Below are 23,115 nucleotides of genomic sequence, written 5' to 3' on the forward strand. Positions count from 1 at the left end.
CAATAGACTCTGTTCACTGCAGACTAGTAAATGAATTAAAGAGTGTTCTAGAGGAGTTGCTGTATTTCATTCATATACTACAAAGTAATGATAATACGGTGAAACCATGCAGAAAAATAAGAGAAAAATCAAATGAGCACCCTGTCACCCATCCTTTTTGTAATGAGATATTTCAGAGTAAACAGGTTGCTGTGTCTCAGGCAGATGAGGTATAGATTTGGCTTCTCCAGTGAAGCACAGAATAGTCAGTGAGTTCTGAGATGACACATCGGTGTCTTGCAGGCAGATTTGGATGCAGCAGGTGTGTTTGTCTCCCCCCACCTCGTAAGAGACATGCTCTTGGCCTTCCCTCCAGATTCAAGGTCATCAGAAAGTGCTAGATGCCCAGCAGGGCTTGTTTTCTTGGAAAAGAAAGACATTTTACTTCAGCACAAGGCTTTTCAGATGGCAGAGTCACTTTACACTTGGGGTGGAGCTGGGATTGACCAGCACCTAGCAGTTTGTCACCATGTGGTAAGAGCCAGCCTTTAAACCCTCTCTAGTCCTCTGGGGATGGGTCTGGTTCACATATACCACAGCATCAGCCACTGAAAGATAGATGCTTGGCGTGGGAAAGGCCCCACCCTGTACACAAATAACACAAATTACAGCCAAGGAACTGCAGCTGCAATCTACAGTGTGTCTTAAAGGCACAGCAAGGAGGGTTGTGTTGCCCCCAGCTGGGAGTGAACCCTCTGGTTGGGTGGCAGGGACAGGGCTCTTTGTGTGGGAGTGCGGATGATGTCTTCTTTGGAATTCACTGAGGGTGAGTCCTGTGTCCCAAACAGGAGTTCCCAAAATTGCTTGGCCCACATTTGCATGTTGTAAGAGATGCGTCCTTGGCTGCTCACTTACAGGGCTATAGAGTAAAGCTTACATGTGTCTCTCCTCAGGGGCTGGCACATCTTCACATTCATCATGTGATTCACCGGGACATCAAGGGCCAGAATGTGTTGCTGACGGAAAACGCAGAGGTGAAACTTGGTATGTGGGTGTAGTCTGACGCTTGCTGTGTGCATATTTAGCTGAAAGTCCACGGTCCGTGCTGTGCCTGTGTTCCCTGTTTCTGCTCTGGTGGAGAGTGTGGGAACCAGGCTTCAGCCCTCCCCCACGCTTCTCCTGTGCTGCTTCCTCTGTATGGCAGCCAGGCTGATGTTTAAATGCAACCGTGTTACTCTCCCGCTTAAAGGCCCTTAGTGGCTATTTTACTTTGAACAAAATCCACATTTTTTACCCTGGCCCATAAAATGTACTAGGAACTGACCTCTACTACTTTCCCCCTGTTTTGTGACCCTCTTGTTTTCTTGCTCTGCCCCTGCTGGGTTGGGGGGTGGGCAGAGGCTTATCCCAGGGCCTTTGCACACACTGTCTCCCATTGGGAGCACTTAAACTCAGTTTTGGACTCACAGGTTTTTCCTCATCTGCAGAGGCTTTCTCTGACTCTCTGATCTGTCTTGGACTTTATTTTCTTTCCCAGTACTGCTTACAGTTTATAATTTATGACTATTTATTTTCTTGTTTTTCTGTCTCATTTGTCAGAATGAATGTAAGTTCTGGGAATGCAGCAGCTGGATTGAGAGTGTTCTTAGGCAGCACCTGTAACATCACCTTACATGTAGTAAATGTTAGAGAAATTTGTACGTGACTAGATACAGATCCCAGTCTTCCTGGAGATAATTTTACAGTGATTTCTAACCTGTTTCTTTTGGCTGGATCTGAACTTGTTCCCATTTTATTCTCATATAGTGGTCTCCCAAGGTTTCCAACAGTATTAGCTGTAATTTTTCTTCCACTAATGCATCATTTTAAAAAAACACCTTTTTTATGCTCACAAGAATCTAGTCTACCTTTGTTTGAAATGAGGCAGGGAAGTTGTCCATCTTCCCTATGCCAGGGCGTCCTGGGCATCAGGAGGACTGATGACTTGGAGAGCTGTGTGTCCCCTGCCCTCGGGTGGGGTGCCAGGCTGTGGTGGTTGCCCTGTGATCAGCTGGCAGGAAGCGGTCTGTGCTGACTCTTCAGCCTGGGGCTTCCTCAAGGAAGAGCAGGAGCAGGAGCCGTCAGTGACGCACCCACTGCTGCGCACTGCTTCCTTCACATGCTCTGTGAGCAGAAGTGCACTCTGACCTTGCACATGAACTGGTCCTGCTGCTCTGTGTTCCTGTGGGGGCCGTGGCAGTGTATGTGACCTGATGTTGGCTGGGACTCAAGGGCAGGTGATGTCCAGAGAGGGGGCCTTCTGCTGCCCCTACAGGGTCTTTCCTCTAGACCACCATCACCGTTGAGTTGAGTGGGAGATAGAAGTGACCTTGAGAAACCTAGGTGCCAAGTGCTTTGGGAGGTGTTCTTTGTGTATTCTTGGTGCTCTTTCTTTAGTGCACCGATACTGTGCTCTTTCTAAGAAACCCCAGTGTTGCTTCAGAAGCCACATCAGGGGCCTTGGGTCTCTTCCCCTGAACTTGCACTTGGTTGATGCAGGCTTGTTCTCTGAAGGCACCAATGAGCACCACCCTGCAGAAGGCTCTGCGCTGGTCACTGGTGGGCAGGCCGGGCTCCCAGGAGCATCCAGACTGGCAGAGGGACTGGCAGACTTGGTGGCCGTGCCCAGGAGTGGGCTCTGTTTCACAGCATCACCTGCCTCGCAGTTTGATTGTTCACGAGCCAGCAGCACCCTCTCACTGTGCCCCAAGGACACCTCCCCCTCACATTGCCTCTGCATTTTGCGTGTTTACTGACCATGATCCCTGTTCCTGTCTGTCTTCCTTTCACAGTGGACTTTGGAGTGAGTGCTCAGCTGGACAGGACAGTTGGGCGGAGAAACACGTTCATTGGCACTCCTTACTGGATGGCACCCGAGGTCATCGCCTGCGACGAGAACCCAGATGCCACCTATGACTACAGAGTAAGGGGTGATGTCTGCTGGGCTCTTCCTGGGGATGGTGTGCCTTGCTTAGGAGCTGCTTTTTCAGTGAGAAAGATGGGAGGCCTTGCTCTGGGTGCACATTGTCTGGCACTGTGTGTAGATTGCTGTCTGTCTGTCTATCCATTGCTGCTGCCTGCGAGCTCCTTCCCAAGGAGTCATGCTGCTGCCTTGTGCCCGCGCTCTTCTGGAGTTGGTCCAGCACCTCATCCTGTCTGCTTTGCCAGCTGACATTAGAATCACATATTTTTCTTTATAAAACACTGTCAAGATGTACAATACCTTCACCTAGGAAATTTTAGACTATTCTTGTTTAAAGAGCTTGACAGCTTTGATTAGGTCCTTGAATTTTCTGAAGTTCCTACACTGACCTCTAGAGACTTGAGTCAGTAATGCATTTTTTTTTTATACAGGGGAACGAACTCGGGACCTTGTGCTTGAGAGGCAGGCAGTGGCACCACTGAGCTAAATCCCCGGCCCATTAATGCATTTTTTGATCCAGGTGTAACACACACACACACAATAAAGAGATTGTTTACAAAAATTTCTTTAAAACTAATTAATGGCTATAATTAAATGAGCCAGAGTGGTTAATGTACCTGTTAACAATATTCAAAACTGAGTTCATGTCCTGACAGTCCCCAGTATATTTAGTATTTATTATAATACCTAATTAATGAGACTTAAGTCAGTGTTACAGAGGAATTTTAATTTCTTAGGTGAAATAATTTTAAATCAAATTACAGACTTTGTGACTTGCCATTCTTTTAGTGTGTTATTACTTAAGTTTAAAATTTGAGAACATTTCAAATTTAGAACACTTTTGAAAAAAATCTAGACAACTCCCCCCGAAACTAAATTGCCGAAGGGGCTAGGTCTGTTGTAAAATGTCCTGCCCCCCTCTGGGCTTATCTGGTGCCTTTTCCAATCAACTGGAAAGGCCTGGCTCTCGTCACAGGATGGATGCTAAGTGCAGTCTCCTGTAAGGAAAGCTGTGACCCCGCTTGCTTATCCTACCATGGAGGCCCCCAGAAGCTGTCTCTGGGACAGTATCAAGCCTGTGTGTTCCTGTGTGTAGGACACCCTGTCGTGGTAAGGGACGGTCTGCAGGCCTGTCCCCAGCTTCATAACAGGACCGTAGATTATGTGGAGACCTTTCAAACTGAGCAAGTGTCAGGTATTTCCTTGGAGAGGATAGCGTATAAATGAAAATATACTATGGCACTGATTGTCTGTTGTCTGCTTTTTAGAGTTTTTTTGGATTTTAAGAAACATTGGCAGATGATAACTTTTGTTCATCAGCTGGCGTTTTTTGGGTGTGCATATGAGTGTGAGCAAAACAGACAAAAGTGCTTGCTGTTCAGGAACTTTATTGGTATAGGGGGTGAAGTTAGATGCAGTTCTTAAAACTGACGTTTGCAGGCGCCATTTGGAAAAAGCACACATGAGTCCCCAACAGCTCCTTGTGTGGCTGGAGAGGGGAGCATGGATGCCCAGCATGGAGTGAAGCAGAGAACCACGTTTGGTTCCATGAATTTAGTTATGTGCATTTTATAAAGAACACTTACTGTATTTTAAACTCTGCAAATTTTAATTAAGTTTGAGGTAGCAACATAAAGTAAACTTAAATATGGACCAGGAGACTAATCTTTATTAATGCTATAAAGACATGAAGGAGTAACGTGAAGAGGAGACTGTTGACTGATTAGTTATAGGGAGGTTTTGAAGGGAACCATCTCTACTTAATTTGTACATATGAGTGGTTTTAATTATAAATCAACATTAATTTTATTTTATGTTTTATTCATTCACTCACTTATAAAATGTCCTTATAGATGTGTTTGTGCTTTAAGTTCCTGGCAAACTTCTTTTAGGATTGTACCTGGAAGAAAGCCTGTATTTCCTTTGTGTGAACAGGCAGACATGTAAATAAGCTGTGACTTTGTAGCTGTTATGACATGCTGTTTTCTTTCTGCAGAGTGACCTTTGGTCCTGTGGCATTACAGCCATTGAGATGGCAGAAGGTGCTCCCCGTAAGTCACTTTCTTTCCTCTAGCCAAGTTGTCGTGTAACCTAACCCAGCCCCCTGTCTGACATCATTCCTGGTGGGCCCGGTAGATGAAGGAATGCTAAACACGTGGTTTTAGATATAAAGGGAATTCTTGGCAGCCAGGCTTCCTTGTAGAGATCTGTAAGCTGTATTTTCTTTTATTTAAGTAATGTTCATATGTGTGTCCTGAAGAGATTAAATAATTAGTGCTAACTTTTCTTTTTACATTTTAAATTTAACATTCAGTGAAATTAGTTCTAACACATGAAGTTCTGTTATTAAATTTTGACTTTACAGATGGGAGTATTACCTTTTATTTACAGAATAATTTGTTTTTGGTGTCACCTAATGAACATTTGTAAGAGTGTTGGCTTCCTTGGATTAAATCAATGAAAACATCATAAAATTGATTTTTGATCAGGGATGGGATAGAATTGCCAAGGAAAAAGGGAAAAAATCACAAATTTTCTGCTGGTCTCCCTTTAAATAGATACTCCCAAACAGTGTGTAACTGCCCGGTACATAGTTGCTGAATAAATATTTGTTGAATGAATGAAAAAACATATTGACATCTAAGAGCTAGTTTGCTGTACAGAGATGAGTGTCTGCCTTTTGTTTCATCTGTTCCCTCATGTTTCCTTCTAAGGAATTGAGACAGGGAAGATTGCATGATCCTTTGTCTGTTTTCCTTCACAAAGGAAATACTGTGGTCTCCCCCACCCCCATCCCTAGCAGCCTTGTGAGCTTCTCTTGAAGGTAAATAAACTCAAGGAGATGCATAGTGCCTGTGGTGAGACATTGATGTGTGTGTCTGCCACACAGTCTTTATCAGAGCAAGGGATGGAAGTGCAGCAACCGTGCAGAATCCACTCCGTTAGTACACTCACATTTTTACCCTCTGTAATACTAGCTATAGTGATAAACAGCAGCAGCATTTCTGTTTGTTACAGGTGTTGTGTGAAGGCCTTTGCAAGCCATGTCTTATTTAATCCTTAAAAACAGTCATTTTTATTGCAGTCTTACAGATGGCTTAAAAACTTAAACATTACCTCCTTTAAGACTTTGAATTAGTATTTAACTTTGATTTATGAAAAGTTTCTTATGTCTCTTTGAAGTTGTATATTCTTCTTGCTGCTCTTGTTCTTTTATTTTGCTGTTACTAAATGGGAAATTCAAGGTGTGCCCTAGACTTTATAACTAGAAGTCCAAACTGACATGCCAGCGTGTCAGTGTGGAACAGAGCATGTGCTATTGTTATGAGTGTGCCCTAGGAGGCACAGTGAGTGAACCAAGTGCTGCACTGACACGCGTCTCCTCTCCCCAGCTCTCTGTGACATGCACCCCATGAGAGCACTGTTTCTCATCCCCAGAAACCCTCCTCCCCGGCTGAAGTCAAAAAAATGGTAAGCAAAGTATGGATGTCTGTTGTTCTCTTTCTTTTCCTTTTCTCTCCTCTATCCCTTCCTTCCTTCATCCTTCCCTTACCCCTATCTCCCTCTTTCTTATTTTACTTTCTTCTGAGATAAAATTCTGGCCATTGTAATTTCACTGAGTACAAAAATCATTACCTCCAAGCACGATTAAAAGGTGCCTGTTTTCCCCTGAGTTTGATTCTTGATAAATTCTCTTAGAATTCCAATACGATAAGTGACCATATGAAACACTATCACTGGTTAAAGAAAAAAGTTCCATTTAGATATTTAAGCATACTGTAATATACTTCGAAACATCATTTATAAAAGCAAACCTGTGCTTACTTGAAGTTTCTCAGATGATGCACGATTTTAAACTTAATGGAAGGATTCACTAGTTATTTGAGAAGGAAGCTGGACATACCCCATTTCACTCCAGAAGAGTGTAGTAACAGATGGGTCTTCTCTCCTTGGGCAGCCACCTTCACTCTCCCTTGCTGCTCTCTTGCATTGTCAGAGAAAAGACTGACAGACATCCACAGAGGACGCCCATCCTGAGGACAGCTGTTGGAATTTAGAGTTTTGCCTACTTGTCCTCTCCCGAACTTTTTCCTGAGCCTTTTCTGTCCGCTGTCTTCACTTAAGCTTCCATCCATGGCAGCTTCCCCTCCTTTCTCTGGTCCCTAAGTGTTGCCCACCAACTAAGTGTCCCCAAACTCCCTATCTCTTTTTAAATTTGATTCAAGTTAATGTTGTTTCCTCTTAAGTTCTTACCTCTTGTGCTGAAGTGCATGTACCAGGACATGTCCATGTTGAGCCTTCTTTTCTGCATTTGGTCTTTCAGCTGTGATTGTCTGTGCTGTCCTTTTTTGGTTGCTCATCTTCTGATGTGTTGCAGTTTTTCTTCCCCTCTTGGTCATTGATGCACCCAGACATTTTCACCCCAGTTTCTTTCATGCATCTCCCTTTTTTTACTATCCTGGCTCCTAGCACCTTGTGCTGTCCTTCCTTACCTTTTTCTGCTGGCAGGGTTTCTTTTCATCCTTTATGCATTGCCTGTCACCTTATTCTATCCTATATACCTCAGGTCATCTCCCTCCATTCTCTAGTTTGTGGAGAAGTTCTTAAAGGCCACACAGTTGTGAAGATGTGGGGCTTGATTGATCAGCTCTGTTAAGGCATGATAATGCTGGGCCTTACGGGTGGCCAGCCAGCCCCAAGACACCACATGTGTAGTAAACATTGCCCAGGAGTATTTGTTGGATTTGAATGAGTCGGTCTAGCTAATACTAAAGTAAGTGAGTCTTCTTTTCCTTTCTCTTTCTCTGTTAGATTTTTTTTTTTTTTTTTTTGCACTGGGGATCGAACTCAGGACCTTACGCTTGCGAGGCAGGTGGCGGAACCACTGAGCTAAATCCCTGGCCCTCTCAGTCAGATTTTATTGAATGGATTCTGTAGTAAGTGGATTACTCAATGCTCTATCTTAAGGGTACTTCACACTTTTTTTTCTGTCCATTGCTTGCACTTTGGAGTTAACCACTAAGTGCAAAACATACACTAGAGTAAACAGACCATGGTAGGGGTTGATAACTGCTTCCTGGGTTCTTTATTGACACCAAGCTTGCTCTAACTGAACTTGATGACTCCCCACATTTATCCATTTACATCACTGTCCTCATGTATTCTGAAAGGGCAAGATGATTGCAGACATCACAGTTTTCTTCTGTTGTCTTTGCTATCTTCCTGAACACAAGATGTAAATTTTTATTATTGTATTGTTTTTGGAGAAGTGGCCATCAAAAGACAGTCAGTGACTTTTCCAGCATAATTCAACTGTTGATTATAAAGAATGTACTATAGATGCTTGGTCTCCAAATGTTAGTCTGGATACAGAGCATGAAAACTTTTTGGAATCTTTTTTTGGGGGGGGTTACTGGGTATCGAACTCAGGACCTTGCACTTGGGAGGCAGGTGTGGTGCCACTGAGCTAAATCCCAGGCCCCCTTTTGGAATCTTTTTTTAAGTCAGGGCACCAAGGCTCCAAATTTCTGGTCTGGGGAGTGACTCAGGTATTTGTATTTTTAATAAATTCCCTGCAGTGATGCCGTAGGGAGCACAGTTTGGGGATATTTGTGTACAGCATTCTGCTTTACAGTACTGTGTAGCATCTTTCAGGTTCCTCATTAACCACAGAGCAGCAGTGCTGAGTAACTTTGAGGGTCTTTCTCTGAGTGATCCTGACCCGTTTTCCCATTCTCTCTACTTTTCATACAATCCTTAGAAAATGACTCACTCTCCTCTGGTACGTTTGTCCTTTTGTTCATATTTCTGCTCTGTGGATTTCTGTCTCCTCATGCCTGTCTTAGGAATATCAAATATCCTACCTTTTTAGACCATCAAATATCCTGCCTTTTCTTTAGGTCCAACCACTGTACCAGTTTGACTTTTTTTCCTCTGAAAGCTTACTTATAATTTGCTATCATGTATACCTAAATTACTTCTCCATTATTTTCTATGTAAATTTTTTATATAGCCTAACATAAACACATAAATATTTGTCAAACTGAAAAAAATATTAAGCTTTGGTGGAAATAAGAGAAGTCATTCTTACGAGCAGCAAAATAATTAGAGCTGAACTAATTTTCTGAGTCATATTTCTAAAAACTGAAGAAGTCATTCATTCAACAAAAATTTATTACATATCATTTGTGTTATGCCACATGGAGAGCTGAGCATTTCTAATAAGTTGGACCTGACCTGCCCTACTTGCAACCAGTAGGGGCAAAAGACACATTGAGTGTGCAGTCTGCTAAGTACAGGCGACTCCAGAAGAGGGGCTCCTATTTTGGGGAATGTGTGGCAGAATGCTGGTGGGGGTCCACCTTGCCCTAGGGACAGTCCAGAGCCCTGTCTCCACAGATAGGATTCTCAAGAGTGGCAGAAATGACGATTGGTCTGGGTCCTCACGAGTGTGGAGAAACAGACAGCACTCAGAGTGGCTAGTCATGCAAATGCCCGTGCACAGCTGTCAGTTACACCTGTGAGCAGGAAGGCCTGAGAGTCAGTCAGCCAGTGTGACACTTCGATTGCAGCAGCAGATTAGCAGACTCAGAAGTGCCAGCTTTGGTCTCTGACGTGCTTCCTTTCTCATCTCTCTCTATTCTGTCTTCTAGGTCCCAACATCCACCCTCTGTGTGCCTCATGCTAGTACAGCCCTCCCTCTGTTCCCTTCTCTGCCCCCATGATTTAGTGATTAGTTAGCAACACAAGATTTTAAACTCCCCGTAGCTGTCTGCTTGTGGTGTGTTGTTAGTGTCATTGTGGCATAAATCTTAGCCTATGTTACATTGCTGTTCCTGGTCCCCAGTGAGCTCACCTTCCTCTTCCTGTTTTTACACTGTTCCTGGGCACTTGCAGTACGTTCACTGTGAATTCTGAAACTCTTTGTTTTCAGGCTTGTAAGTTATTGATGTTTTGGAGTTTTGCTCTTTGTGGTAGAAACTGATAGTTTTCCCTTCTTTCTACAGGTCAAAGAAATTTTTTAGTTTTATAGAGGGGTGCCTGGTGAAGAATTACATGCAGCGGCCCTCTACCGAACAGCTTTTGAAGCATCCTTTTATAAGGGATCAGCCAAATGAAAGGCAAGTTCGAATCCAGCTTAAAGACCATATAGACCGGACCAGAAAGAAGAGAGGAGAGAAAGGTATTAAGCCTGATTATACTTTGATCCTTTTAAATTTCTCTTTTTAGGTTCTTGCCAACTAGAACACCCCAAGGGTGACACCGAGCTGCTCACTTGACGCAGAGGTCATATTGTTTGTCTCTGCCATGTGGTTCAGGGATCAGGCCTAGAGAACTTGGGTATTCAGTTAAGTTATTGTTGATGTTCTTTTCCCCTCTTATATATTCGGTCATGAAAGTAGTTAAGCTTTGCGTATTAAACTATGTGATTACAACAAAGTGAAGTAAAGGCTAAAAGAGATGTCTTTTTTTCTTAACTCTTAGCCAACATGGTAGCTCCTATTTTTGGAAAATATTTTCTGTGTAGTGGATGTATTAGTAAGCTTTCCTGTCACTGGGACACAATACTTGACACCCACACTTACAGGAGGAAAGGTTTAATTTGGCTTGTGGTTTCAAGGGATTTATTCCATGGTCTGCTATCTCTAAGGAGGAACATCATGGCAGAAGGGCCTGGTAGAGCAAAAACACTTAGTTCATGGCATTCAGGAAGCAAAGCAGGGGAACAATGTCAGAGATGAAGGGGCCAGGGACCAAATACAGTACCAGAGTCTTGTCTTTGACCTGCCCAGACATTCCCGGCTCTAGACAGTTCCCAAGCCAGTCAAAGTAACAATTAAGTTTAAGCAGTACTTCTAGTCATTTTCCCATCACTGTACTTAATCCCAAAAACTAACATTCACGGAACATTGGCTGTGCACCAGTGTTTGCTAAGTGCCTGCCCTAGACCATGTCTGATTCCTCACCATACATGTCTTGTGGGTAGAAACAGCAGAGCAACTAACTTAGTTTCTTAATGTTCAGTCACAGTAACTGTGTTTCACATTCACCTTCCACATACTCTCAGTTTCTTGTCTAGGATTAGTTTATAATGTAGAATTTAAAAAATAATGGTGTACCAATTTTAAAAGAGTCCAATGATTATTTAGGTCGGAATTCTCTTTAGAAACAGCAAGTGTCTATGTGTCCATTAAAATTATATGGTCTGATTGTCTAGCATAGAGAAGAGTTAATGTAATATATAGACTGATGGGTTTGTCCAGAACCACATTTTAAGTCCTTAGGCTTGTTTTTCTCACCAGGAAAATGATTTTCATCTTACGTATCTCTGACAAAAAGCAGAAGTCTTTTGTTTGTTTGTGAGTAGACTTTGTTAATCTCTTCTCTGTTTCTGGTTCTGATTGCTCTCTGGCATGAGGCTGCTCCTTGAAGTTGATCTGCCATTTGCAAAGAGACTAATACAGTGGCCTCTTACCTTCTGAGAAAATGGGATAAAATCTGTACAGTGAAAATTAATTACTCATGTTGAAAATTTTGCTTGTCTGGTGTAAGTAGAATAGTTTTTGTCCTCTTCTTTTGCTCTACTGTTTTCATTAGTTTTTCTGTTTTGTTTTTTCTACTGGGCATTGAACTCAGGACCTTGTGCTTGCCAGGCAGGCATGGCACTGCCAAGCTACATCCCTGGACCTAGTTTTTCTCTGGTTTTGCCTTTCATAGCTTGTGAGAGTATTTGATTTGGGGTGCTAGCATCCACTTAGTGCTTCCCTTCCTCTCCACCCAGCAGACCTTTCTCTCGCCTGCACCCTGGGTCTCCCAGGTGCTAAAAACACCAAAATAAATCTTTTGATTGCTTCAGCCTCTTTCAGTAGTTGCTTCTCTTTCTTTGGAGTTCTGGTGTGCAGACAGACTCCTACTGATTTATTTGCTGGTCACTTTTCTTGTGCATTCCTCTGAGACACTCAGAACATCCCATTGGGTCTTTTGAATACAGCAGAGTCGGCCTTTGCCCAGGAGTCAGGCTGGCCCAGGAGTGTCCACCTTCTGTGTATGGGAATTTAGCATGTCATCCCCCAACCCACATCCTGGACAAGTTGGTGTTTCCCATGATGCTGGAGCTTCTGGCCTGTGCAGACCCAGGTCAGGAGTTGTGACAGTCCCTGTGTCCTTGTGTTCACAGATGAGACGGAGTACGAGTACAGTGGGAGCGAGGAGGAGGAGGAGGAAGTGCCTGAGCAGGAAGGAGAGCCGAGGTGAGGACACAGCCCCAGCCAGCTACCCGCTCTGGGCAGAAGTTAGGCTGCAGGCTGATGGCAGATTCCGAAGGCCTGGGATCAAAGGAAGGGATCCTAAATCTCTGACAAGTGCCTTGCTGTCCCCGTTTCCTGTGCTATGACAGACTCCTGCTAGATGCCCCCCCATCCCCCCCTTTTTAACCAAGGTTACACCTCATTCCTCCCCACTCAGAGTGGGTGGTTGTGTTTGGGGATCCAGAGTTCAAAGCTGGTAAAGGGTCCTGCCTGCACACAGAGTCATCCTGCGCGCAGGCAGGTGGGGCCGCCACTGAGCAATGACGACCCCCAACCCCGTTCTTTTTGTTTGGTTTTACTCTTCCACCGATGTGGTTACCAGCATTTGATTTCCCATTTAGAGTGTGCTCAGTGCTGACCCAGTTTATGGTCTATGCTTTGGTTTCTCCCTGGCTTCCCAAGGTGTGATAAAGTAGGGTTGAGGACCAAGAACTACATGAATCTCATAGTGACATGAGTCAGAGATCAGAGAATCTGGCCTTTAGTAATGGTTTTGCCAGGCAGCTGCTCGTGCTGCCCTCACTGTGACTTGAGTGAGGGGACAGAAGGTGGTGAAGGGGACCTGGGAAGACTAGAGACAAGAGTGGAAGGAGAAGGGAATGTGCTACATTAAGAGACCCATGGCATCTTCTCGTGAAGAATATATGAACCTATTTTAAACTAAAAATTTAGAGGATTTTCAACCAGTTTTTGAGCAGTGTAATTGTTTTCGGATAAGGGCATGATTCAGGGAAATAGAAGAGTTTGGGAGATCTGTTTGTTGCCATATTATTCTGAGTGGAGGGTGGTGAGCAAGGAAGCCACGGGTCAGTTTGTCTGTGCAGTAACTCGTTCCTGAAGCCCACGTGGGCTCAACTCTGACCCTGACCAGGGACATTGGGCAGCATACACACCAAGGCTTGGGAGTTGGCCAGATCAACAGGAAAGAAAGCTAAATGCTGAAGAGCACACTGATATTTCTATTTGCTAATGGAAAATGGGTGGTCTGGTGAGGTGGAAGAGGTGATTTAGCCTTTGATTGTTGTTAAATGGTAAAAGAAGCCAGGTGTAGTGATGCACACCTGTAATCCCCCGCACTCAGGAGGCTGAGGCAGGAGGATTGCTGCGAGTTAGAAGCCAGCTTGGGTACATAGAGAGACCCTGTCTCAGAATAACAGACAGAGGAATGAATGCTGTTGCTGCCACCTCTCTAGGGGGCTGGGCGATGTGTGGGCACCCCTGAAGCCCTGCTTTCCCCCACAGCTCCATTGTCAACGTGCCTGGGGAGTCCACTCTGCGCCGGGACTTCCTGAGACTGCAGCAGGAGAACAAGGAGCGCTCTGAGGCTCTTCGGAGACAGCAGCTGCTGCAAGAGCAGCAGCTCCGGGAGCAGGAGGAGTATAAGAGGCAGCTGCTGGCCGAGCGGCAGAAGCGGATCGAGCAGCAGAAGGAGCAGAGGCGGCGGCTGGAGGAGGTAGAGAAGGGAATGTCCCTGCTGGCCTTGCCTCCCGTCTATTTGTTGGTAGCTGGGCACTCCCAGGAACATGCCCTGTGGCCTGCTGTGGGTACACCTGTCCCCTGGCACAGCCGCTCAGAGGACTCCTGAGAAGAGCCTATGCTGTGGCTCTTCACACTCCTGCAGCTCTAGCCAGGTCGTCCTTCCCGTGAGAGCTCTGAAGACCCATCCCACAGTTACTCTCTGTAAGATGCGAGTTCTGCGTTCCAAAGGTGGCATCCCTCAGCTTCGTGGAAAGTTTCCTTGTAAGCCAGGCGTAGTGGTGCACATCTGTAATCCCAGCACTTGGGAGGCTGAGGCAGGCAGAGTACCATGAGTTTTGAGGCCAGCCTGGATTACATAGTGAGTTCAAGGACAGCCTGAACTGCATAGTGAGACCCTGTCTAAAAAACAAAAAAGAAAAGCTTTCCTGTGGCCAAGTCGACTTGGTCAGCCTTGACCTGCTTTCTTTTCCACTCTTGGCCTCTGGGCCACATTTTTCTGAAACTTCAGACTTTGTCATGTGAAAAGGTTTTTCTCTGTGTGTCCTGACTTCAGGTATATTTGAGAGTATAGAGAACAGAGTTTTAGGGTAAGTTATGTGCATGGTGGGAAGTACATTTGGCTCACTTAACCCATTTATAGAGTCAGCACTCGTGATGTGGCTCCCTACAGCTGTCCTGATTTTAATTTGTAGAAGTAATTCATTCCTGTGGGATTGTACTTGGGGGGTCAGAAGCACCTTTGATTTTCTTTTCTTGGTGGCCTTTTGCTGTGTATTTCACAGCCACAAATGTCTCAATAATCATTTGTTTCCATTTAATCCAAACATCTTAATTGTTTTGCCTTTATGTTTCTCCTCTAGAAAACAACATAAAGCCCTGTATTGATATTTTCCAGCAGAGTTCAGTTTGAGTAACAACAGATGCTGCAAGCCGAGTTACTGAACAATACATTTTGGTGGGGAGGCATTGTTTTGTTTTGTGTACTTGTAATCTGGACTCTGAAAACTCTATGATTTGCCCCTTGGTTAGAAAATCAGTACCCGTCTAAGGAGCTTGGAAATGTTCAGCCAGGACTTTTTTTTTTGTACCAGGCATTGAACTCAGAACCTTGGGCTTGCGAGGCAGGCACCGTGCCACTGAGCTAAACCCCTGGCTCCCAGCCAGGGCTTTTAAAGAAAACAGGTCATACCTTCCCCGGTGGTAGGGACAACATGGTATTTATATCACTTCTCCTATGTTTTATTTGCAGTTTCTTTGTAGTATTTCTGTTAAGATTTTCCTCGGTGTTTAAAAATCCCGAGTGGGCTTGGGAGGTGGCGTTGCATGTTGATCACTTGACTTGCTGTAGTGGGATGTTCCACGTGGTCTAAGTGCTTGTTGATATGGTGTCCCCAGCGCCTGTTCTCATGCTCAGCTGAGCTTTCCAAGGCCGGGTGGCACTGGTTACTTCAGCAGTCTGTGGGTCGAGGTGCCAGGGACCGGATCAGGTAGCATGGGCATGGAAGTGCCTTTCAGGTGTCGGAGGACATGAGGATCCCTTATCCAGCCTCTCCACAGGGTCAGTGGTGAGCTGGGGCAGGAGACCTGTGGCTCTAGGTGAGGAACTAAGATTAAGAGTTATTGTTTTATTAAATAAACAGCTGCTGGTGAGTTAGGGGTGTCTGTGTACTTCACCTATTTTAGTTAGCCCTGTAAGTTCAAACTCAGGGTGAGCCCTTTGTCCCTCTTTCCTTCCTCTGGAAGGATGAGCTGGGAAATGTGCACATGAGCAGAGCCTGCATGTTGAATTCTTAGCAGTCTGCCTCCAGGGTGTTAGGCATTGTTCACACTCATTGTAAGGCCCCTTTATTGAAAGTAAAGATTCAGCCCGAACTGCTTGGGGGAATGCTGATTCCTTATTTGATGACTAGAACAGGTGAAGATAGTAAGCCTCATTCATAGGAAGGGGGGAAGAGAAAAGCCTCAAGCTTTCTCTCAAGTCGAGGTTGCAGGGAAGTGCAGCACACTTCCTTTCTTTGCAGCTGCCATGAAACCAGGCTCATTAATTTCTCCTGCCAACCAGACCCTCTTCTTTGACCCTCCTAGGTCCGTCATCTTTCAGGAGCTTGTATTGTGTGTGTGTATGTGTCTGTGTGTGTGCCTGTGTCTGTGTGTGTCCCCATCTTGGGCCCTGACACCTGCTGCTGCTAGCATCTTTCTTCTGTCTCTGCTCACTTCCTCCTTGGCTGCTGTGTTGTCAGGGGAATCTTTTGGAAGCTTTTGCAAATATCTTAGTGTTTCCCAGTTTTGTTGAAAATGAGGTCTTTTCTGTTTTCTTACTGCTTTTGGAGGTTCCCAGGAGGAAAAGGGAAAATTCTGAGTGCATGCAGCCGAATTCCTACAGGAATCAGGCAGTCCCCTCCCTGTCCCTCACAGCTGTCCACCTGAGTGCCTCCCTTGGGGACAAACTCCAGGTGGTGAGCTTGCTCTGTATATATTGCCCATATTCAGAATTCCTGTAGGATAGAGGTCCACCTGCATTAGAAGGTTGTAATCCTAGTGATTGATAGTGCCATTGGTGTTTAGAGCACAGAGACAACTTTGTCTTAGCTAAGTTTTTTCAAAAAATTGTATGCCCTTCTGTTTATGGTTATGTCTTTGTTTTTTCAGGAAAATTGAAGTATGTTTGTTATTTCATCTTTTTTTTTTTTATTGAATGTGATTTGGCATCTATTTCTTCCTCTTTCCCAACACTCACACATTTAGTTAGCTTGTTTTCCAAGTTCTTTGGCTAAGCTTAATAAAAATACTAAAAATGTTATTCTAGAGAAAACCTGAATAGCAAGAGGAGTTCACCTAAGTTTCTTTAGCCAGTCTACTTTGGATATGATTTTGAACCCACTACGTATTTAAGTAGATTTCCTAGCTGCCTGAATGTATGTCTTTATTTTGACCTCATGGAAACTGAGGTATTGGGTAAGAACAAGAAAATTTTGTGGAGAAGTTTTGTTTTTAATAAGTCTCGTTCTGTTAATATCACATTCTTAAAACTGTACATAAATGGTGCTTTTAGTGTAGATAAGGTCAGAAATCTAGCTTTTGATTTGGCACTCCCAAAACTTAACTTTTTCTTTAAAAACAACAACAAATAAAAATCCCTTTCCATTTTTAACATATGAAGACCATGATGTACTCTGAAGACTTAGTTTTTTCATTGAAGTCCAGTGAGGAACTTGGTTTATGAGCTCTTGGTCTCTTTTGGCTACCCATGCCCCCTTTCTCTTCCAGAGCACTGCTAATAAGATGCTCATCTTCAGCCTCTAGGTGTCCATCTGTGATCTTCCCTTCACACTGTTTGCCCTAGAGTCTTAGTTGTCACTTGAGTTTGGAGGACCCATGTTCCTCTGGGAGGGGCCGGGACAAGCCCAGCAGTCTTTCCTTAGCTTCTCTCCCCCAAGAAGACACAGGGCCAAATTCATCCCTGCCATTGCAGTTTGGAGGGCTGGGTGGTAGTAAAAGAAATTAAAAGCTAATGGAAGCAAGAAATAAATATTTTCTGTGTGAAGTGGGATGATGATGATGATGATAATGATGGTGATGATGATGATGATGATGATGATGATGATGATGATGATGATGATGATGATGATGATGATGATGATTTTTGTGTCAAGAATTGAACTTGGGACCTTGAGCTTGCGAGGCAGGTGGCGGCACCACTGAGCTAAATCTCTGGCCCAGGATTAATATTGATGATAAATTTTAGCACTGGGAAAACATAGAAGTTTCTCAGTAAAAAAAAATTAATATGCCACGTCATGTCTTTGTTGTGTTTCTTAGCTCTAAGATCTTAGAAGGTGGTGAACTACTTTCCCCCAAGGACTTTCCAGCAGTGTTTCCATGCACTTTGAAGAACTAGGAACCCTTTCCTCCCTTCTTGCTGCCTGTAGAAAAGGCCTTTGTTTCAAACATCAGCTTCTCACATCAGAAGGAGGCATTGGTACAGTGCTGCCCTTCTCTCAGTCCCAACTTTAATGTATTTGGCAGTCACAGATACCTAGCGGCCTGCAGTGAAGGCCTTTCTATCAAGTCAGCAGTGAAGTTATTTGCAGAGGGTGACTGTCTTGTTTTTAAGAATCTCTTAAAAGGGCTGGAGATTTAGCTCAATGGTTCTGCTGCCTGCCTCGCCAGCGCAAGGTCTGGAGTTCAATCCCCGGTACCAAAAAAAAAAAAGAATCTCTTAAAGTTCTTAAATGTTCTTTTGCCATCCAGTCTAGCAGTTAGTTTATTTACAGTACATTTTTTAAAGAGTTTAATTCAGCAAATGTTATTTGTTGTCTAAAGATGGTAAGGAGCTGTGTTTGAGCAGAAGCAGTGGTCTCTATTATGGCTTAGTCAGGACTTGCATATAAGGAAACAAACCCTCAGGGGTTGGTAATGTGTGTGTAGCAGGAGACCTTGTAACAGAATCTGAAAGCTAAACTGACTGAAGTGTAAATCCAGTGTCATGCATTAAATAGGCCTCACTGTTGTCACTGTAACTTACTAAGAAAAGTTTTTAGAATTGTGAGGGAAAGCATTCCTTTAAATACCAAATTGGAAAATGATCTTGGATAATTAAAGCATAGCTGGAAAAGTATATATTTACCCAAGCATTCTTGGGGAAACTCAAGTTATAAGGAAATCTCTTCCTAATTTGAGAGATTGGAACTCATATTACAGCATCATGTCGTTTTTCAATCTGTTTGATTTTATTTTAAAGAAGGAATGATTTAAGAAAACAATGACATCAGTTTGCAGAAACTTAGAAGGAGTATATGATGTTTGTCGTTCTTAGTGGGATAAGCCTGAAAAGGCATATTCATTAGAATTCCCTGTTTGAAATAACAGCTATAAGGTTAAGGCCACAGGGATCGCTATTGACAGCATGCACTTCATTTTTGGCTATTTTCTTTTGAGGTTCTAATCCAAGAGGCTAGTTTTCACATCATTCAGCTGTTATGATGTATTGGCTAAGTGGACTGTTCAAGACTGGTCACTGGCACATGTTGCCACTGAGCACCTGAAGTGTGAGTATTGCATTTCGACTATATGTCGTTTATCTTACCAACAAGACTTGGAGAAGGCCTATTTCTAATTTACCCTTGTGTACCCATGGCATTTATTAGTAACTACTTCTCAAATCAGCCATTCTTGGTTATGACCATTGTATATCACTTGCTTGAATTTCTAACCATTTGGAAATGAACCCTTGGCTTGACCGTCTATCATTGGAGCCCCAGAGCCACTGTAGAAATGTCAGAGACCCTCACTGAGCACGCCAAGGGACACAGGGCCTGCTTTCCCAGTGCGAGGCACTGCTGAGGTCACAATGGTTGTTCAAGCCTTTGTGCGTCTACTTGGGGATTTGAAGAGAAAGCATTAGGATCAGAGATAGATTTGCTCTCTGAGTGGATTCTTTAACCCTCATTACTCTAAATGCTAAATATTGGGTAAAATCACCCCAGTTTTTGTGTTGGATGTGATACACTCAGTGTGACACTTAATTTAACCAAAGGAACACACAGGCTGAGGGTGCAGCTCAGTGGTAGAATGTGTGCTTAGTGTGCCTGAGGCCCCTGTCCCCAAAAACTAATGCATTGCTCTCATGAAGGTGATTTGCTATGGAGGAGAAGATGAACAAGACACAACTCATGCTCTTAGGAACTTAGGTCTTAAAGTTTCACAGGAAACTAAGAAGAAAAAGCCTTTTGAAAGCTTTTGGTTGATAATTGAGATTTTTAAAGGTATCCTTTAGCTGCTTTTAAGATGCTGATTGTCCATTTTGATAGTGTATTTTTAATTAAACTTATAATGACTCTTAGTTGTTTCAGATAAGAATTGTATTGACTTTGAGGTTCATTGGGATAGAAACTTTCTGTGAGAAATTCCACTGAAATGATTGAAGAAGTGCAAATAGTATGAGCAACAGTGACAACTGGAAAAGGATGATTGAACTGTGGAAAGTAAATAGTAAACAAGATTATTCTTTCTTTCTTTCTCTCTCTCTCTCTCTCTCTTTTTCTCTCTTTCCTTCCCTCCCTCCCTCCTTCCTTCCTTCCACCAGGGATCTAACTCAGAACCTTGCACTTGTGAGGCAGGCACAGTGGCACTGAGCTAAATCCCTGGCCCTAGACTGGTTTTTAACTGCAGATCCTGGAAGAATCAGAAATGGTAGGCAAATAGGTGGGGCTAAACACGAGACTTGTTGGAAGAGGAGTGGGTGGGGACAGGCAGAGAAAGGAGGGATCAGTCAGAGCCCTGCCTGTGCTCCACTCTGCCTCTGTCCTGGTGTAAAGGTGAGGCCTCCCTGAGACTGTGCGTGCAGGGCTCCAGTCAGGCCCTGGAGAGCTGATTGGGTCACAGGTGCTGACCCCAAGGGATTCATTAGGAAGGTTCACTACCTGGGTGAGCCTTAGAAGGTGGGACTTACCTGGAGGAGTAGGTCACTGGGGCTGTGCCTTTGGAGAGTGTGTGTTTCTCAGGGTCTTTCCACGTGGGTACGGCCCCTGTGTTCGGATCCTCCACAGTCTGCCTGTGTCCTCGTCGTCCTCACCAAGTCCAGGGCAGGGCTGCAAGGGAAGCCAAGCTGCCGAGGACATGGGCACTTGGGTAGTTGTTTTCCATTCTCCCTGCATTTGGGTTTGAACACAGACTCTAGTCTAATTTTTCTCTTTTTCTATAACTTTTTTTTTAAGCTATAAATGCAGGCTCTCAAACCATAGGCAGGAAGTACATTGGTTGGGGAACAGAACGTAATAAAGAGACTTCAGCCCTGAGAGCTGTAGTTTTACACATTAGAGCATGAGTTCCATTTCACACCCTACCATGGGCGGCGGGAGAGTTTGTGCGCAGAGTTAATGCTTCTAGGACAGACAAAGGGAGAAAGAGCAAAGCCTGTCACAGTGAGGCACCGGGACCGGATGCTGTGTTGGAGAATAATGGTGCTAGTCAGGGAGGGGGCCAGGATGCCAGCCAGTGCCTCTGTCCCAGACCCCACATAAAACACATTGCTTCTGTTTCTCAGGGAATCCTAAGTATCGCCATTTAAATTGAATATGAGTTGAGAGGGTTTCGGTTGAGGACCTGAAGGCCTGTTTTAGCTCCAATGAGTACCTCTTTAATGTACCTACTGTAAGGATTTATGTCTCCTCCCCACGCTTCACTTCAAACCCTGTTTACATTACTTCAGTGTCACACATACTTTGTGCAATATTGTCAGCTCTCTGTGTAACAGACCCTTGATGGCTGTGTATCTTCAGGACTGCTGCTGTCCAGTACAGTGACCACTGGCCTCAGGTGGCCAGTTAATTGACTTGGGTGAAATAAAATGAAAAGTGAAGTGCTTCATTTGTGCTTGCTGTAATCCATGTGCTCGGGGACAGCATGTGACAGTGACCAGTTTTGAGCGGTACAGAGACAACGCTCTCCTGACTCCAGAGCGTTCCGTGGGACTTGGCTGGTGTAGAGTGCAGCATTTTTGTATTTGTGGGACTAGCTAATGGGCTGTAGACCCTGTACCAGGTAAGTAGAGGTGGGTCCTCTGTGGTGAATGAAACGAGCTATCCCTCCAGTGGCTTGCCTCTCTGAACTGTGACTGGCGACAGCATGAATCTGGGGCTCAGTTGCAGCCCCTGTGGCTATTGGCAGGATGCAGGATGCAGGATGCTGAGGCAGAGTGACCTCCTTGCTGAGGCTGGCCGCACTGGGCAAGTTACTTACCTCTGTGGAACCTGTGCTCTCGTTTGTAGATTGGGAGCGATGTGCTGGCTTCTCAGGGTCGTTAGAATTCCATTCAGAAAAGGGAATGTTAAGTGTCAGAGTGGGAGACATCTAGCAGAGTGTGCTCAGGGTTGTGTGAATATTCACAGGAGAAGCTGCCTGTGATTCTCACATCCTTCTTTCTCTCCTTTATTCTTTACCTCTCTTTCTTTGCCTTATTCTGGTTTGTTTTTTTGCTTCCTGTGTTTTTCTTCTGATTTAAGGGTCCTTGATAACTCTGTGAATGACACCAAAGAATAAAGAGTTCCCTGTCCCCTAATTGCCATAGTACAGTGAGCAATGGGTACAAAGCAAAATGAAACCCTGTAGGGATTCATGGAAACACAGCCCTTTGGCCAGTCTCAATGAAGAGGCTGTAATGTCCAGGGCCAGGGCAGTGTGGAAATAATTGGCCTGCAGGAGTATGGGGTCTGCAGATGGGACTGTGCTAGCGCCCACCTAGAACCACTCCCAAACCATCACAAGAGCCACATGGAAGAGCTCTGATGGTCTGTGTGTTTACTTCTGCAGCAACAAAGGAGAGAGCGTGAGGTTAGGAGGCAGCAGGAACGGGAGCAGCGAAGGAGAGAACAGGAGGAGAAGAGGCGTCTAGAAGAGCTGGAGAGGAGGCGTAAAGAAGAAGAAGAGAGGAGACGGGCAGAGGAAGAGAAGAGACGTGTGGAAAGAGAGCAGGTGAGTTTGAAGAGAAAGATCCTACCACTCCACTTGTGAAGTTTGACTCCGTAAGCTGGGTGCTCCAGGGCAGGTATGCACGTGTGTGTGCACACTGGAACATTCACTTCCAGGACGTCAGGCATTTAAAGTGCTGAAACACATCAGGAGCCTACCAGGAAACTGAAAAAAAGATCTGTGAATCATCACACTAGAGAAAGTCTTGACATCAGCTGAGTGGTCTCCAAATAGTATCACCTGAAAGATCCCTGAATATGTTCTCCACCCATGGTGTAAATGTTCTGAAACTTCAAATATCAGGGTGGTAATAAACACTCTTTGAGAAGGAAGTTAAAGATCAACTGCAAGAATTTTCTAATGATTAATACAGGGAATATCCAGTGGCTGAGTGAATATTATAATGTGTTTGTGCACACATACACACATGGACAGCATTTAAAAACTACTAACATTTTATGAGTCGGCCAGAAAAGATCATGTTTTAATGATATTTATGCACAAGTACAGTTTTACTTACAAATTTTCTGTTTCCTGAACCACCCTTGTAAACAAAAAGTAGACGATGCCCAGCCTCACTGCCTTTCTTGTGTTTGAATTGACCACTCTGTCTTGACCTTTGAATAGAGAAGAAAACAATCCAAATGGGGACCAGTTTCAATGCTAGTTGGGATTCTTGCTAACACACTTCCACACCATAGTGATAACTTGCGTGCGACTGTAACCACTGTTGTGATGCCGGTCATGGGCCTTGGGTTTCTGGGACTTGGGTGGGTGTGCATGCTCACTGGTGTTTTCCTGGGAATTTCAGTGCCACTCTTAATCCATTACCTTATTGACATTGTTGACTAGTTAACTGTGGTGTGTGTATGTGTGTGTGTGTAACATTTTGCTCATGTTCTTACCTGGCAGCTGCAG

At 44.3% G+C, this 23,115-nt stretch overlaps 1 protein-coding gene across 41 annotated transcripts in view; it reads left to right on the top strand.

Moving 5' to 3' along the window:
* Window positions 1-23,115, top strand: part of Map4k4 (mitogen-activated protein kinase kinase kinase kinase 4) — a 163,572-nt gene that overhangs the window by 100,945 nt on the left and 39,512 nt on the right. For all 41 annotated transcript variants that reach the window (XM_087203791.1, XM_087203734.1, XM_087203737.1 and 38 more), the window contains exons 6-13: window positions 933-1,023; window positions 2,811-2,941; window positions 4,938-4,992; window positions 6,334-6,412; window positions 9,949-10,124; window positions 12,120-12,192; window positions 13,492-13,702; window positions 22,039-22,200. In XM_087203791.1, coding sequence (XP_087059917.1) covers window positions 933-1,023; window positions 2,811-2,941; window positions 4,938-4,992; window positions 6,334-6,412; window positions 9,949-10,124; window positions 12,120-12,192; window positions 13,492-13,702; window positions 22,039-22,200 — 978 coding nt within the window. The remainder of the gene's footprint in view (window positions 1-932; window positions 1,024-2,810; window positions 2,942-4,937; window positions 4,993-6,333; window positions 6,413-9,948; window positions 10,125-12,119; window positions 12,193-13,491; window positions 13,703-22,038; window positions 22,201-23,115) is intronic.

Source organism: Heterocephalus glaber, unplaced genomic scaffold, assembly GCF_053883595.1.
Source record: "Heterocephalus glaber isolate CG9 unplaced genomic scaffold, H.glaber_assembly_v1.0 deba00000470, whole genome shotgun sequence".
NCBI lineage: Eukaryota > Metazoa > Chordata > Mammalia > Rodentia > Bathyergidae > Heterocephalus > Heterocephalus glaber.